The sequence below is a fragment of the Hippoglossus hippoglossus genome, chromosome 18 (assembly GCF_009819705.1).
Source record: "Hippoglossus hippoglossus isolate fHipHip1 chromosome 18, fHipHip1.pri, whole genome shotgun sequence".
Classification (NCBI taxonomy): Eukaryota; Metazoa; Chordata; class Actinopteri; order Pleuronectiformes; family Pleuronectidae; genus Hippoglossus; species Hippoglossus hippoglossus.
The window spans coordinates 6,740,838-6,757,961 of record NC_047168.1 but is presented as its reverse complement, the minus strand read 5'-3'; the positions used below and the strand labels follow the sequence as shown (position 1 = coordinate 6,757,961).

At 42.8% G+C, this 17,124-nt stretch overlaps 2 protein-coding genes, 1 long non-coding RNA gene and 3 other non-coding genes across 7 annotated transcripts in view; 5 read left to right on the top strand and 1 right to left on the bottom strand.

The window, feature by feature from the left end:
• The first annotated feature begins 3,201 nt into the window (after positions 1 to 3,201).
• Positions 3,202 to 9,122, top strand: snx15 (sorting nexin 15). The gene is made up of 7 exons (XM_034569537.1): positions 3,202 to 3,491; positions 4,326 to 4,482; positions 5,090 to 5,205; positions 5,425 to 5,731; positions 5,826 to 5,993; positions 6,768 to 6,965; positions 8,540 to 9,122. Exons 1-7 carry the CDS (start codon positions 3,393 to 3,395, stop codon positions 8,677 to 8,679), a joined length of 1,185 nt encoding a protein of 394 aa, XP_034425428.1. The 5' UTR covers positions 3,202 to 3,392; the 3' UTR covers positions 8,680 to 9,122.
• Positions 6,076 to 6,545, bottom strand: LOC117752281. The gene is made up of 2 exons (XR_004612025.1): positions 6,252 to 6,545; positions 6,076 to 6,209 (listed from the first exon to the last, which is right to left on the bottom strand). It is a non-coding gene; the product is annotated as an uncharacterized LOC117752281 (long non-coding RNA).
• Positions 6,496 to 6,577, top strand: trnal-aag. The gene has a single exon. It is a non-coding gene; the product is annotated as a tRNA-Leu (tRNA).
• trnal-aag lies at positions 7,635 to 7,716 on the top strand. The gene has a single exon. It is a non-coding gene; the product is annotated as a tRNA-Leu (tRNA).
• On the top strand, positions 8,313 to 8,394 carry trnal-aag. Its single transcript has one exon. It is a non-coding gene; the product is annotated as a tRNA-Leu (tRNA).
• A 7,476-nt stretch (positions 9,123 to 16,598) lies between the features above and the next one.
• Positions 16,599 to 17,124, top strand: part of prox3 (prospero homeobox 3) — an 11,472-nt gene continuing 10,946 nt past the window's right edge. The window contains exon 1 of one of the 2 annotated variants that reach the window (XM_034569469.1): positions 16,599 to 17,049. The gene's annotated coding sequence lies outside the window, so the exon portion shown is untranslated. The remainder of the gene's footprint in view (positions 17,050 to 17,124) is intronic. The other variant, XM_034569468.1, reaches the window with a different exon arrangement.

The window sequence follows — 17,124 nt, the reverse complement described above, 5'->3', positions numbered from 1 at the left end:
CATACAGGTCTTAGTGAAACTGTAGTGCACTATTAGTAATTAATACTGTCATGTGAAATCAGACACGTTTTCAGACAAGTATATTCAAGCTTATTCCTTAGAAGGTCACGTAACACGTAATGCTAGCTTGCAATTAGAAAATGTGTATTTTAGCTGTAGAGTTTGGTATGTCTGAGTCAGGGCTGAGTACACACAGACACACACAGAAATAGAGACAGAGAGAGAGAGAGAGAGCCTCACAGTAAATCCTCATGTGATCCCTGTAAGAGAGGGAGAGTTTATTTTGCAAAACGGCATGAGCCTGAGAAAAAAAAAAAAAAGCCGGGGTTCAGACAGCAGAGCGAGCAGACCTGGACCAGCTCAAACCAGTCTGGGCGAGGGGCTTTCATCTCATTGTTTCAGTGCTGTGTGCGCTCGTACAGTTCACACTGAACGGCAGTGCTTCTGGGAAACATGGCTTTCATTTCATTGAAAAAAAAGACCTCACGTTCAGACTCATTTCTTCCGTTTTTAAACAATTTGTCCTGAAAACAATCTGCATAGAAAGTTGAGAGTGAAAAGTTGCACACGTTTACGCCATAGACACACATTAGATAAAATACAGTGAACTTCAAAGGGACTTTGTCGTGTTATGTAATGTTATGGCTCTATAATCTGTTCCACTCTTATCACTGGTTTATTGCAAGTGTACATTAACCCTCTAGGTTTTATGTAAGTGCAACAGTAAAATCTGAATCCACACTCCCATGCAGATTGTACGTTTAAATAATCTTTCGTCTTCCTGTCTCTCGCCACTATTTGTCTGTCTGTGATGTATTTCCTCCTCATTGTTTCGTCTCCCCTCTTCTCTTTAGATGAGAATTTGGTGGCCTAGTTTTCTCCCACAAACAAAGAGGAGACTGTTCACGGGGGTAAAACCTTCCCCTCTAACTCTTTACCGGCATGAATGGAGCGCTGATATGGACAAAGCAAACCCTGACAAGTCTGTCACGTCAGTTCATTCACCACAGAAATACATCCAGAATAAAACACATTGAATACAAAAGTATACAGCTGATAGAGATAATTAGAATTGGCGCGCTGCATTTGTACACTTCCGCCAACGAATGCCGTCTCAGTCCACATACATTTGTTCCAGACTCATATGAGGTCACCGTGACCCTCGACCACTGAAGTGTAATCAGTTCATCTTTGAACCCAAGTGACAAGTGTTCAAAATTTGAATAAATTGCCACAAGTCACACTTGCGATATCATGTTAAAGAGGCTCGAAAACATAATGGTTTGTGGGGACATTGTGACCTTCGACTTACAACCATTCACATCTAAGCAGTCGAGCACAAAATTGAATCAGTTCATCTTTGATTCCGAGTTAACATTTGTACAGAGTTTGAAAGGATTCCCTGGAGGTGTTCCTGAAACATTGCCTTCACATTGCAAAAAATGAACTTTGTATGGTCACAGTTACCTCGACTTTTGACCAACAAAGTTCATCTTTGAGTCCAACTGAAGGTTAAACCAAATTGTAAGAAATTCCTCAAGGCGTTCTTGAAATACTGTGTTCACAAGAATGGGGCGGACGGACAAACAACCTGAAAAAATACTACCTCCGCGCAAAGGCATAATAAAAGTAATGACCTAAGTCAATATTATCCCTGCATTGCATTATAAACAGATAAACTACGTACTCCCCACTCTCCTTGTTCCCTCCGTTCGGCCCCTTTCTCCTCACCAACTCTTTCTGTTATCAAGGAACAATGGTTGCACATTATGTAAGCAAACCCCTCTCTGTGAGGAGAATTTCAAACAGTTTGATTCACGGATGCAGTGGTGCTGCTTCAGAAACATGCCGGGCCCACAACCCAGAGCCTGAAACGGATTGAAACCCTCCTCTTGTCGTGTTGTTCAGCATAAAATCCTCTCATTGTCAGAGAAAAGCCTCAGCGGACTACAATAATTCAATATCCACCACTAAAAGCCTCATGTCCCTCTGTGTATGAAAAGAAAGATGTCACAGATTATCCGGCAGCCTGAGTACAACCTGTTTGGATACTGTCAGGAACTGACTAAAAGCCAAACCAGCAGAGCAGGTTATCTGTAATTAAATATTTACCTCATTTGCGTCTGCAGACATTTCCCTTTCAATTTAACATGTAATTACCAAGAGGAAAGCAGCAGCGGGGAGCATGAACGCTGACCTTTGAGCTACAGTCTGCTGGACAGAAACTCTTACTCTACCTAACTACCGTTCAAAGTGTTGACAGGGTTTTGAACACATGGGATAAAACCTAGAGACCAGCTTTCATGAATAATTTGGCTCTTCCAACCTCTACAGGTCTGTTAAAAGTGTTGTAAAATGTGAAAGGGGAAATAGATATAAGCCTGGGAAATGGTTTGAAGTTAAACAGTATGTATACACAGCTGGAATTTCCTTTGCATTACATTGATGTCTGTTGTGTCTCTGTCTGATGTATTGTCTCAAACAGGGTATGTCCAAGGCTTTTATGTCCTTTTCTTATTTTAGCATCTTTGACCCAGAGACATCCATGTTGGTTCATTCACAAGCTACATGTACAAGTATAGATATATTTGTATCATCAAGCTATCATCAAATAAAATTCACTAAACGCCATTTTCATATATCAGTTCCTCGTCCAATGTAGTGTGTATATAGCTGGGTAAATTACTCAACCTTTGGCGCCCCCTGGAGTATCCCAATGCCCTCTACATGTATAAACCACTGGCCTACATAATGTTGCTCATTGCAGTTATCGTGACACATTTTAATTAGCATGACATTGATTGACAGTTTAATTGAATATTTCTACGATTACAAAATGGCTTCTCAACTAAATTCTGGATGTAATGGAGGATTGTCATCCCTCAATGCTGAAACAACGGTAACCTCGTCACGCTGGATTAAAGCAGTTGGAGTTTTGAAATGTGATTATAATTGCAGAATATAAATACATATAAAATACAGAAACTAGTGTAATGAGCTGACTTTCGACTAATGCGATTTTAACTGCAAAATAGAAAGATCATCACAAAGTAGTTGTGACGTAAACAAAATACATTAGTATAGCTGAATAATAAAGAAATTGACAATAAATTAAACAATAAATACAAATATACATAATGATAAATATATACCAAAAAAAGGTAGGCAGTGAATTCAATAAAAAAAAAAATCATTAGTCATATGCATCTTTGATTAATCGTTTTAAAATAAATTCGACGTCGAACACCACTACGTAATCACGCACTCGCCCGACGTCACTAGCCCGGAAGTGAGTGGAGAGGAGGGCGGCACGGGAGAATCACAACAGAGACTCGGCGGCCGATGACAGCTTCGCTTTTTATTTTCTGTTGTTTCCCACAGCAACGAGGAACATGTCGCGGAAAGCCAAAGAGGAATATCACCGGTTCTTCTCCGTTACCGAGCCACGGCCACACGAGAAGGGACACACCGAGTACAAAGTGTCAGCGCGGGTTGGTTTCTGCTCTTTTAGCCTCAACAGTGTAAACAGAGTTGTAACTATGTTGTTATGTGTTGTCTCACGTCAGCTTACAGGTTTTTCTTATTTCTAAAACTAGACTGAGCACACTTGTTTTCATGTGTTTTATTGTAGTTAGTTACGTCAATCAAAAGTAGCTTCCTTTGTGTTGTTATTAGCTTATAACACAATGTCACCTGAGCACTGTGTATGGGAAACACAAAGACTCTGCAGCCAGCCCGCACAGACAGATGAAAGCACAATGGCTCTTTTCTCTGAGGCCGTGCTGAACCGGGAGCGAAACACAGAGAACTTGTGATCCAGCCCCATGACCACACCAGGGGCCCCTTGTTCTGGACACAGGCGTTCACATCAAATCAAAGACGATCATGTCTGTGTAGATCCGATTCAAGGCATAGTCACACTCCTCATCGGACATCTGAGCCAACCCGTGACTAGTGCAGCGACTATGATGCTGTTTGTGGTGCAAAACAACTTGAGCACTTGTGGAATTTGTACTTTCACACGCGTGTCAAAGAGAAAAAGGCAAACTTGTCGGTACGCCTTCTCAAATTCATCATTGCAGTTGCACGAATCCTATGTTACGAATCACAAACCGAGAAACTCCTCCGCTCCATCAATTGGGCCCCTGCAGCGGACACATGTTTATCCTGACAACTTAACACACAGTACATGCATTTGACACAGTGGCCCCTGAATTGAATTTCAAACTGGTTGCCACCGGGAGGCCAATCCTGGTCCTGGGCTTAGAATCCAACATGGAGTTTGTGAAATAATCTCTCCTCTCTCCCTCCTGTGTTTCTCATAGTTTGTGTCCAAGCGCCATCCCGAAGATGTGAAGGAGGTGGTCGTGTGGAGGAGGTTCTCTGAGCTGAAGAAGCTTCACGGGGAGTTGGCCTATACGCACAGGAATCTGTTCAGAAGACAGGAGGAGTTCCCGTCGTTTCCTCGTGCACAAATGTTCGGTAAAATGATGCAAAGAGTGTGATACACTAAAGATACGAGGTTTACAGTGTGGTAACAAGAGCTCAGATCTCTGACTAACTGAGTTGTTGGGCAAGCTGCAAGGACGAGATAAATAACAGAGAAGCATAATAAACCTTTTACAATGTCAGAGATGTTAATTCAGATAGGTTTTGAGGCCAGTGTTTGTATTTTTTTTTTATGCAGATATCCTGTTGAGGTTATTTCCTGTTGAGGATCTACTTTCCCGTCTGTAGCCTTTTGTAATGACTATTGTGACATTTCCCCTTTGACTATGACATCATATTTCAGGGGTTGCAGATATACAACTGAAAGACAGCAACACAGTTGTTTTATACTATCGGACAGTCACTATTTACAGTGATCTTTAAGGCAACATATAGCTGCTATCTTGCTATCTTGTGGATAGGTTGAATGAAAAAAGGGAAATAATAGATCATTTGAACAACAACACACATTGTAAGATTTTACAAGTCTCTTCTTTTTCTGCTGGTTATTTCCTTTATGGGTTTTTTTCCTTGTAAATACGAGCCCCCTCATCTGAGTTGTCATTTATTGTTTTTTGTGTGGTGTGTATTTCTGCTTCAGGAAGGTTTGAGGACGCTGTGATTGAAGAGAGAAGAAAGGCAGCAGAGGCCATGTTCCTGTTCACGACCACTATACCCGCTCTCTACAACAGCCCACAGCTAAAGGACTTCTTCAGAGTAAGACTCTCTCATAAGTTGCTGTCAGACATGCACTGAAGCGCGCACATTTTCCTGAATTTTTTCCAGAGGGGCTGCATGTGAGAACGCAAATGTCCAAGTCAGTTTTTTGAAACCTTTCCTGCCAGTGTGCCTGGAAGATGTCAGAGTGAGCCCATGTGCCCATTTGCTTTATCTCTCTACTCTTTCTACATTTCACATACCTCTCCCTTCTCTCAGGGCGGCGAGGTCATTAGACCTCTCGATCCAACCCCTCTGTCCTCCGCTGGGCCTCTGCCTCCCCCTCTCATCCCCCTCCCCAAACGCAGGGCCTCAGACTGTGAGCCCGCAGAGGAGGAGGAGGGGAGGGAGGCTCCCACTTTACCCCAGGACCTGGGAACCAACCTGGGTTTAGAAGTGGGAGAACCAGAGGTGGCGGCCGAGGCTTACAGCGAGATGGGAGGCTCTCCGAGAGAAGAGGAGCGAGAGGAGCAAGAGGAGCAAGAGGAGCAAGAGGAGCTCAGCGACACAGAGCTGGATAACAGAGGTACACATAATCTTCTAGACTTAACCAAGGTCTGTTCTTTTCTTTTCTTTTCTTCTCTTGGTTTTACCTTTTTAGTCCATGTTTCCACCAACAGCGCCATCTCCTGACCAAGCCAGAAACCCCAAATCACAAGACTCCATAGAAGAGTTTGATTCACTGTTCGACTCAGTGGCAGAAGAGCGGGTTCCATCCCCAAAGGAAGAAGATCAAGCTCCGCTGTCTGACAACGACTTGGCCGTCTTTGATCCCTGCTATAAACAAGGTGAAAATAAATGTGAATGAGTACATTTAGTTGAACTTTGTTTTAAAGTGAATGTCTTGTGAAGATTCTGTGATTTTTTACCTTTTTTTTTACCTTTTTCTCTAAACTGTGGAAAAGCACATTGAACCTCATCTCGTTTCAGCTCATTTCTAAGTTTCTCTTTTGCCCAGCTTTGTTAAAACCATAACTCAGAACTAAAACAAATCATTAGATTTTCTGACTAGTTTCTCAATCTACAGTGTATTATTATTGAACTACCTTTTCCTAGCTGTCGCAGTTGTAACTATGTCTTTTTACTTGTGCATGAGGTTTTCCTCTCTTGTTATCTGCTGCTCAGCTAATAAGTCACACCTCTCTAATGGCTTATTTATATTTACTTTGTGCTTTCTCAATGGTGTCTATTTATACTTTTTACGTTGACTAGATTTATTCTTGGCACAGTCGAAAACAACCCACCCTCCCCTCTCACTTGTCTGGCAGTGTCAACAGATGCTTGTACAAGGGTAGCGTGGCCGAGCGGTCTAAGGCGCTGGATTAAGGCTCCAGTCTCTTCGGAGGCGTGGGTTCAAATCCCACCGCTGCCAATCATATTTTTCAAATTCACTGCACTCTTCAGTTTCATGAAGCATTAATGACAATGTAATTACAACTGTGTAACACACTGAAATGATCATGAAATCCAGATAATCTGGTCACCTCTTGAAAACTTTACTCAATGTCTCTGTATCATTACTTTTAAATAATTCTCTCTTCTTTCTCTTTTCTCTATCTCAGATAGATCTGGTTCCTCCTGTGACCACTCAGAATTGTTCTCACTGCCGCCGACCAGTCTACAAGGAGGCGACGTGGGTTACCTGAACCAAGCGGCCACTCAGCTGACATCTGCCATGGAGCGGGAGAAGGAGGGAGAGTTCAGCGCTGCTATTTGCGGATACCGGACGGCCGTGGATATATTGATCACAGGAGTTCAGGGTGAGAGTGAGGGATTGGGAAACATGGGCTGATGGAAAAGGAAGGGGGGGTGGGGTTTTAAAGTATTTAGTACATAATAATATAGTATTGTTTCCATAATACTGATGAAAGATGTACACGCAAACAAGACGTAAAGGTAGATTGCACCGTTTTTGGTTACTCAAAGTCATCCAGTTGGTTTAATTTAGTATTTTTCCTGCAAAATAAAATGCATCGGCAGAGTTTATGTGGTGCCTTTAAGTTTAGAGCTGTTTGCCCTGTTGACCGTATCGACTCTATAGTACTTATTCTGATGTGCTGTGTATACGCCACCACATTGACAAATGCATTGTGCACAGCCGATGGACTGAGCTCACCAAAGCAAACGTTGGCATGTCAGAATTAGACCTCATAGTAAATTCAACAACGCCATTTTCTTTTAGCATGTACTGTCCCGCGTCAGCGAGGGTAAATGTGACTGTGCTGTAAATCTGTTGAGTCACAAATGGATGACTTATTACGTCAGTCTGCTCTTATGTGTTCTTGTTTAGTTTCAAGCGGTTGAAGGCTGTAGTGTCATTGATTAGATTTCTTTTGGTGACATTTTGCCACTATTCTTGCCATGTAAGGGAAGTCAGAAAGAGTATCAAACAATGAATTTTGAAAAAAGTATTTCTATTCAAGAAATAAGGTAGCGTGGCCGAGCGGTCTAAGGCGCTGGATTAAGGCTCCAGTCTCTTCGGAGGCGTGGGTTCAAATCCCACCGCTGCCAAGGATGTTTTTCGAATTTCTCCACACCCATAAATGCTTCATGAAGCATTATTGACAATGTAACTACAACTGTGCAGTACACTGAAATGATCATAAATGCAAATCATGTCTCACAAATATGAAATAGAGAAAACAGAGTATCTGACTATTGTCTCAATTTACAGTATATTATTATTGAATAACCTTTTCCTAGCTGTCGCAGAACTGTCTTCCTACTTGTGCATGAGGTTTTCCTCTCTCTCAGAAAACACTGTACAAACAGATAAACATTACAAGCAGTTTATGTGCAGATCTCAATTTGTGACAAGAGCTAGAATGGAAAATGCCTTAATTGAAAATTAAGTCTGCCCCTTTCTGACGTATATATCAGAGTCAGTCATGCTCAGATCTGGATTTAGAGTAAAAAGTTTGCACGTTATCTGCTGCTCAGCTAATAAGTCACACCTCTCTAATGGTTTATCTATTTTTACCTTGTGCTTTCTCAATGGTGTTGTCTATTTATACTTTTTGCATTGACTAGATTTACTCTTGGCACAGTCGAAAACAACCCACCCTCCCCTGTGAGATGTGAGGTAGTGTCAGGTGTAGTCAAAATGTGGTAGCGTGGCCGAGCGGTCTAAGGCGCTGGATTAAGGCTCCAGTCTCTTCGGAGGCGTGGGTTCAAATCCCACCGCTGCCAGTTAAACTTTATGATAAGGTCTTACTTAAAATGAAGGAAGCAGCCAACTCTGTTCTAAAGTTCATTGATAAGAAATGTGCTATTATGCACCCTGGTACAATTACTGGATAATAACACTGAAAATCTTCCTCTCTTTTTTTTTTAGGAGACCCAGATCCAGTGCGCAAGGAGTCTGTGATGAGAAGGACCGCCCAGTATCTGAAACACGCCGAGATGTTGGTCGACAGGCACTCCTCACCCACACACACTCTCACGTCTACACACACACATGCACAGGGCCCATAGATGTATATTTGTATACACTGCTCCTACAATGAAGGCGAATCACAGATAAAGCTCAGGGTTGTGACACACATACGGAGACAGTATGTAGACTCACATACACACAGTGAGATCACCTGGACCACAAACGCCAGCTCGTTCAGATACAAAACTACAGCACACACTCCTGAAGTACACACTACACTGCAGAGTGTTTCTTTAGCTGCTTTTGTTAAGTGAAAAAAATCAGTCATTTACTAAATCTAAAGAGCTGGAAACTGAAATTGATTGTAAACTTCATGGATTCATCGATAATAATCCTTCATCTCTCTCTCTCTCTCTTTCTTTTGTTAAATTCTTACCTTCCTTTCACAATGTCCTCTTGTTGAATACAGTAATGTGTCTTTCATTTGCATTTTGCACAAAAATGTTTTGTTAATAAATATGATTTAAATTTAAGTCAATAACAAATCTGTTTCCTTCGTTAAAGTTATAAAAAGCAGTTGGTTCACCCGAACCTCGGTGAGAGTGTTGCATGACATTATCAGATGGTCAAAATAACTGTCAACAGGCCGGGATATTCTGGGAGGTTGAACCCAGTCAGGGGTCAGACATGAGTCAGGATCACTCTCCATAAAACATTAATAGAATGTATTTTGATGACAAATTATAGTGTTGTGTTATTTAACCTGCAACTGCAGATACATCTTTGTTTACGTGAGACAAGAAGCTCTGAGGTTTCAGTCAGTGCGGCTCAGCCACGCAAATGATCAACTTGAAACTATTCAGCTGACAGATTTATTCTTTCTATTGTCGTCATTAATATTTATTATTTATTTTCAAATTATTCTGCCACCATGTTACTGTAGTTGAGCTTTCAGTGGCCTCTCAACAGGATTCAGCAGTTATTGCAGGTGTGCAGTAGCAAGGCAGTACCTCTGAGAGGCGCTGTTGGTCATTAGATGATAACGATAACACTTCCTACAAAAAGAAACTGATCATCTGTGTTAACACTTAAAAATCTGAACATTTTCACATTACTTCTCCACAGCAGAGCAATTTTTTTAAATCACAAACGTAGTTACTAAAATAAACTTAACACAGTTGCAGCTATTTCTGCTTTTTCTTGTGTTAAATGTTCTATATTCAAAACAGCTTCCTCCAGTGGGAAGTTAAAGTTAAATCATAAACATGTCTATCAGGTTGCTGCAAACTGGTCATTACTCATGGTCGTTTAACACGTTATATATATATCCATTATTCATCATCCATTTTGATGTATGATAGTATGCGCTTGTGCTGCTTCACTTCCCCAATTTGCGGTCGTAAAGCTGTTTCCTCTTTCCACACTTTGAAACGTTAAAGAGGTTTCATTGCAATGTTTAGTATGGTATGCTTAGTATATATTGATTGATAACATATCCAATATATTCACATGGACACTGTTTTCCTGTGTATACTGTGCTAATAAACTCATAATCCCTTTTATCAACTGCTCACCTTTAGAGATTAGAGTTTCAGAATCAGACCAATCTCACGTTTAAGGGTAAAGTTTTGGTGTAGTATTCAAACAAAGCGGGAGACTGGTTGATGGGGAGAAAAATGGGATGCAAAAGAGAGGGGGAAAAAGAGAAAAGAGATCAGTGCCATGCAGCAGAATCCCTTCTCTGGAGAGCAGAGTGGGATGGAGGCAGGACTGGAAGGACAAACAGATGGAGAGGCGAACAAAAAAAAGAGGAGGCCGGCGAGAGGAAAAGACTACCCTTTCTTTCTCTCACCCGATGAGAGAAAAAGAGGGTTTGCAGGGAGCAAGAGATAACAGAGAGGATGGAGGAGAGGAAGAAAAGGAGGGATGTGATTAGTGGATAAGCAGAGATCATCCCTCCATTGTTGAAGGGATGGAAAAAACTGACCCTCCCTCTTCCTCTATTTTCATCCCCTCGTACCTCTTTATTTTGTTCAAACTCGCTTTGTTTTGCATTGTGGAGGATGGAGGGATGACGGAGACCGCGAGAGATAACATTGGTCCATCCTGTTATACATCCCTCTCTTTTTTCCTCTCCTCTCTCTCTACCTCTCTACCTCTCTGTCCATCTCTCTTTCTAGTGCCGCACCTGTGAAACGCGGATGTGAGAGGAAGATGGAGAGACAAAGAGATAGAGAGGGGTTGGAGAGAGGGATGAAAGGGGGGCTCACAACATTAGCATGCTGAGAGTGTCGGCACTCTCCTCTTTTTTCTCTCCCTCCATCTCCATCCCTCTTTCCTTCCCTCCCTCTGTCTCTTTTTTCCTCACTGGTCACTGCAATTATACCATCAAAACACTCCAGCCTGAGAGCATAATAGCTTCCCCCTGTGTGTGTGTGTGTGTGTGTGTGTGTGTGTGTGTGTGTGTGTGCGCATGTGCATGTTTTTGTGTGTATGTGTGTGTGTGTGCGTTATCATGAGAGATAAAAAGAGAGGGATGTGTGTGTATTTGTGCATAATTTAGTGCTTTACATGGTGCATTACGTGTGCATGTATGACATGGAGGGCAGCTGTTGGTGTGAGTGTGGACGCCAAAACTGGATCCACTGCGAGTGTGGGTGCACATGAGTGTGTGTGTGTGTGTGTGTGTGCAAGTATCTTTTGAGTCCTACCGGCTAGAAAAACTGCTTCTCCAACCTCTGACCAAACACACTCTTAAATGCACGTTAAGAGACCCACTTTACATGTGTGTGTGTGTGTGTGTGTGTGTGTGTCTAGTTAGCTTCTATTTACACACATACAGTACAAGCTGTCTCACACTCACACACACTAATGGATGCACACATGCATACAGTCATGGCTTTGAGACACAAACCGTTATGACCTACATGCCCAGTGGGTCATCGTTAAGCCAAATAGCACACTCTGACACCTTTGGCTGCACACACACACACACACACACACACACACACTCTCTCTCATTATATCTCGCTCTCTCACTCTCACTGTTTTTGTTTTTGTTCTCTCAACTTCCTCCATCCCGCTCCCCTTCCACCCTATGTCTCTTCCTTTTTTATCTCATTCTCTAACACACACACACACACACACACACACACACACACACACACACACACACACACACACGCACACGCACACGCACACGGACGCAGTCCCCCCCCTCTATGTGCCTGTTATCCCTCTCTGTCCGTTTGTTTCTCTCTGTCACCTTGCCCTCAGCTATTCGAGTATACTTCTGTTGCTCTCTCACACCCCCATCTCTCCCTCTCACACACACATAAACACACTCGTTCTCTTTCTGTCTGTCTTACCCTCGCCCTCTCGTCCAATCTGTTTCTCTCCCTCTGTCGGTTTCGGCCTGACTTGACGTATGTTATCTGTTTCTGAGTGTCTGTCTCCCTTTGACACTGTGGGCCTGGTAAGTAGCCTATAGTCAGTGTTATTTTTAATGCAACTGATTCATGGGCCGTATATAGAGATGGAGGACGCGTCTCCTTTTCCTCCCACTGTCCAGAAATGAAGCCAAAATATCCCGGATATGAACGCTGCCATCTTGTGTGTGCGGTGGTGACCGGGTTATGTAGCGGTGGTAGCGAGGCCCGGCCGATACACAGACTCAACGAATCGTGACTGAGTCTAAGCTGTCAATCGGTTCCAAAGTTGATGATGCAAAATGAACTACCTGGTATTTTATTTTATGTTTTTGCCAGGAGAAGACTGAACAATGCATTTTATGTGTATTTCCATCGGCTTTACCTGGAGAAACCATTAGAGGTCAAAACAGGTAAGATAGAAACGGTGATCAGAAGCTGCACAGATCATGAAACAATCACAACGTGCACATAATCAAACTCTATGTAGAACCTTCGTCCATGTGTTATCTATGTATCTTCCTAACTCAACCTTGGGTCCTATACGCATACTGCAATTTTTTAAAAAGAGACTCCCACACACACACACACACACACACACAAACACACACAATGCTTAGTTAGTCACAACTCTCTGTGGGTTCAGGACTGTGTGCGACCCCTCTCACATTATGCACAGTCATCTGAACCGTTGTTAATATGAAACTATTGATTAACGCAGCCTTAACGTGGTCTCACACGCTCCCTCACTTCGGACTTGTTCGTGGCCTTTTCTGGATCGTGCTCGTCTCCTCTTTACCCGACTCGTCCTCTCTGCCCTGCTCTCCCTCTTTCTGCTCTTTTCTGTTTTCCCTGCTTTTTCCAACCCCCCCTTCTATCCCCCCCTGTCTCCCCCATCACTCTCGCCATGTAAGTAAATCAATGAACATACACTTTATGCCATTTATTGATCCTTTTTGTATCTATCTGTCCTCACCCCCTCCTGTTCTTGCCCTCTCTCTGTCTCTTCACTTTCCACTCTATACTCGTTTTCCCCCACATCCTTTTTTCTCACCATTTTTTTTTTTTTGTCTCCCTTTTGAATTGATAATCTCTTTTCACCCTCCCTGTCTCTGTCTCTCTCTGTCTGTCCCTTTCTCTTTCTATCTCTCGCTGTGGGATATCCTATTTATATGGTTGGCACCTTCATGCTTCTACTGAAGTGTGCGTGTGTGCGCGTGTGTGTGTGTGTGTGTGTGTGTGTGTGTGTGTGTGTGTGTGTGTGTGTGTGAGAGAGAGAGAGAGAGCGCAAGAGTGTTTGATGTTGGTCTAAGTGGTTAACATAATATGAGCCCTTAGAGAGATGACGTTCCTGCGCACGCACGCACACACACACACACACACACAGACACACTTTAATACATTTTGGGGTTTTTTGGTCGGCCTCTCTGTGAACATTTTGTGCTTTTTAGTATTCTCCAGCTTGTGCAGCAGATCCATGTATTATCTATCAATTGCATTCTCCCACTCTGACACTCACACACACTTACACACACACACACACACCACCGCCACCACACCTTAGTCTTCCTAGAATGACAAAAACCTGGTATTATCTTTTGTTATTTATTATTGCAGATGGAGCCATCATTTCATGACCTCGCCGTCTCTCGCCCTCCCCCCCCGCTGCTGCACGCTTTGTTTGTTTGATTTATTCAGACCTCTCTCACTTTCTCTCCCTTTCCCGCCCTCTCCTCCCGTCTGCATGTTTATGTTTATGCAGACCCATCTCCCTCTCTTTTTTTTCCCTCGCTCTCACCGTCTCTCCCCCCCTCTTTTTTTTTTTCTATCTCTCTCTCTCCCTCACTCTGTACCCGTGTGTCCAGCTTTTGTTACCAGCCTCGTTTCCATAACAACTGCGACCTTTCAGTCACTGCCTAACCGTTTTTAATCAGAAGTAGAGAAAGAAAGAGATGTGATGACAGAAAGAGAGAAGGAGAGAAAGAGAGGGGGAGGGAAACAGGGAGGGGGAGGTGACTCAGGTGATGCTTTGGATGGTTTAAAAAAATGATCCCCAAAAAGAGATAAGAAGGGAGAGCAACAGAATAAAGCGAGGAGAGGAAAGTGACCCTGCAGGTCTCATAGTGACACATTCCCTGCAACAGGTAACGAAGCACTGCTCAAGGTCAAGCATCCACTTCAGTGTTTTCCTGGAAACAGGATGTTTCTGTGTAGATCATTAGTTTTAATGAAAGGTTGTGATCAACAGTGTATTTTTCTTGCACTGATTCAAAATCCATTTACTCTCAAAACTTAAAATATGCAGTAGAATGCTGTTTACCTTCATGTCGCACTCCAAGGGTGTTACTCACTGGTTACAATTCAATAGTAGACTGAAATAGCACTCAGTGGAGTGCATACCTCTGCCAAAGCCCATCAGTCCCCTTATGAAACCACATTTGAATTCACTAGATCCACATTTTTATTTGGATCTGCACCAAATCGCAACGACATAAACATCAGTCCCCTAAAAATGCGACATCTTGCAATTAGAGGAAGTGAAAAATGCTCATGCTCTACCCCTCCACAACATTTCATGGAACCTGTTATGTCGTTTTTGAGTAATCCTGCTAACAATCAAACATTAGGAAGGTAAACATACTTATTTCATCATCTTTTCACTCATTTTGCCAAATGTCTAACACAAATATCACCTGTTTTAGATCTATATATAACTTAAAAACGTATTTATTAACAGTAGTAGACCTATTGTAGAATCAGATTAGACGGTGATTTGTTACTTTAATTATCAATATATACAATATAACTACCATATTAGTTACTCCCATTATCATTGTCATTATTTCCCTTAACTTATTTTATTTATGTTGTTAGTTCTTTTAGACACAGTTTACAGTTTATTTTTATGTTCACTTATAATAAATATATATATTTGTGACTTATATTTGTTATACTTAATACTTTGTTGTTTAATTATCTTGTTATCTATTGTGTACTGTCATCTTTCCTTTGGGATTAATAAAGTCCATCTTATCTGTTTCTGTTAAAAATACAATACAGTTTTTGCAACAAAAACTTTCAACTAACTGTGTGAAGATACTGTAACTGTCTGTATTTTGGCTGTGCTGTATCTCACGGTAAATTCCTGTGGTGAGATAAACCTGTTAATGAATGACCACCTCCCTCTCAATGGTGAATTTACAGTGACAGACCCTGCTGGACCTTGAGCAGTGGCCCTGGACAGCAGGGGCGGATCCAGGGGCAGGGGGGGCACTGGCCCCGGCTGAAATCTGATTGCCCCCGAGGTGCCCCTGTCCTGTTAGTATAGTCACTTTTCCCTTACTAACAGTGCTAACATTAAATATAACAGTGTGTTAAATTTGTTTTAATCTATTTTGAAGTACACAATTTACAATTTTCAAAGAATATTCAATAATGTATGGCTTTGAACCCAAGCTATAGAGCTAACAGTAAACAAGGAATGACTTAAACGTGCGTCTTTCTGAATCAGGAATTTTACATGGAAGTTTAACATATAACAGGCCCCTCTGTAGCTGTGTCCATGTGCCGACGTCGGCTGTAGCCTCCAAAACGTAAACTGTGTCCGCCTGAACCAAAATGAGACGGCCTGGTCTACCTATTGTGTCACCAGCTTGTCCCGCTGTTACAGCCGTCGCCTAGCAACAAAGCTATAATCAAAAATCTTCTTCGGTTGATTAAAAAACGTTGAAAAGGTGTTTTTTAACATGTGTACCGTTAGCTGTTCGGTTGAGTACTTACATTTAAAAATAGATTCTCCTGGAGTGTTTACCCCACTTTCTGCCACCGTTACCTCTTTGAAAAACAGTTCATTACTGAAGTGCAATGAATCATGGGATATGTTGGGCCGGGAAAGATCCACCCATTGGAGCCCCCGTTGCTCGGGGCTGGAAGGACACATTTATCGTCCGCATTCGGAGGAGCCGCTGAGACATCAATCAATCAAATTTTATTTGTATAACCCATATTCACAAATCACAATTTGTCTCATAGGGCTTAACAAGGTGCGGCATCCTCTGTCCTTAACCCTCAACAAGAGTAAAGAAAAACCTCAGAGAGAGCCATGAGGGATCCCTCTCCCAGGACAGACAGAAGTGCAACAGATGCCGTGTGTAAAGGAACACATCAGCAAAATAACATTGATTGATTAGAAGAAACAGTTTGTAACGGAATGCAACAGTGTGTCAATGTTTAAAGTATTATATTATATATATATTGTATGATAGAGATGAAGCAATGGCAAATGAACTGAGGAGTCTTGTGGCCCCTGATGTAGGAAAGAAAATCTGCATCTGGACAGTAGACAGGTCATGTTGTTCCGGGTATTTATCCACTGTAAATATCTGCCTCTACATGAGGGAGTGTGTGTGGTGGGCGAGCGGCAGCCATCTGTAACAAACTGTTGCTGTCATGAATTATCTAAACAGTTCATTTGAAATCTGTGAGAATGACTTCAGTGTGTGTGTGTGTGTGTGTGTGTGTGTGTGTGTGTGTGTGTGTGTGTGTGTGTGTGTGTGTGTGTGTGTGTGTGTGTGTGTGTGTCATGCCAGCATGGGAGGGACCGGACCGTCAAGTGGACACAGCTCTCGCGCTCGCCCGCCCACCGCGCGCCACCCCACTCCACACCGGCGGCAGCAGCGGCGCGTGAGGATGAACACGGGATTGTTGCGGGAGCAGAAAAACCCGCACAGTGACACAACTAGTGAAGAAGAGGAGGTGCGTGAAGGTAAAGAAGAAGAGGGTGGGGGGGGGACACATTTTGAGAGAGTTGCGGAACAAAGAAGAAATAAAAGAGAAGAGAGAGAGAGCGAGAGAGAGAGAGAGAGCGAGAGCGAGAGAGAGAGAGAGAGAGGGGCTGGTTCCGCTCTGCGCGCACTGAGCTCCGAGGCCCGGCCGGTGCCAGTTGAAGTGACCGAGGCAGAGCTCGCAGAGAGCGGCCGCTGGAAGTGGAAGGCTCCCGGGGTGAGTGGACACCGCTGGAGCTCCTGTCTGCGCCTCACAGTGAGTTCTGTTTATTCTTGTAAAGTAGCTTCATGTGTGACAGCATCCGCGTGTGTGTGTGTCCGTGTGTTTGTG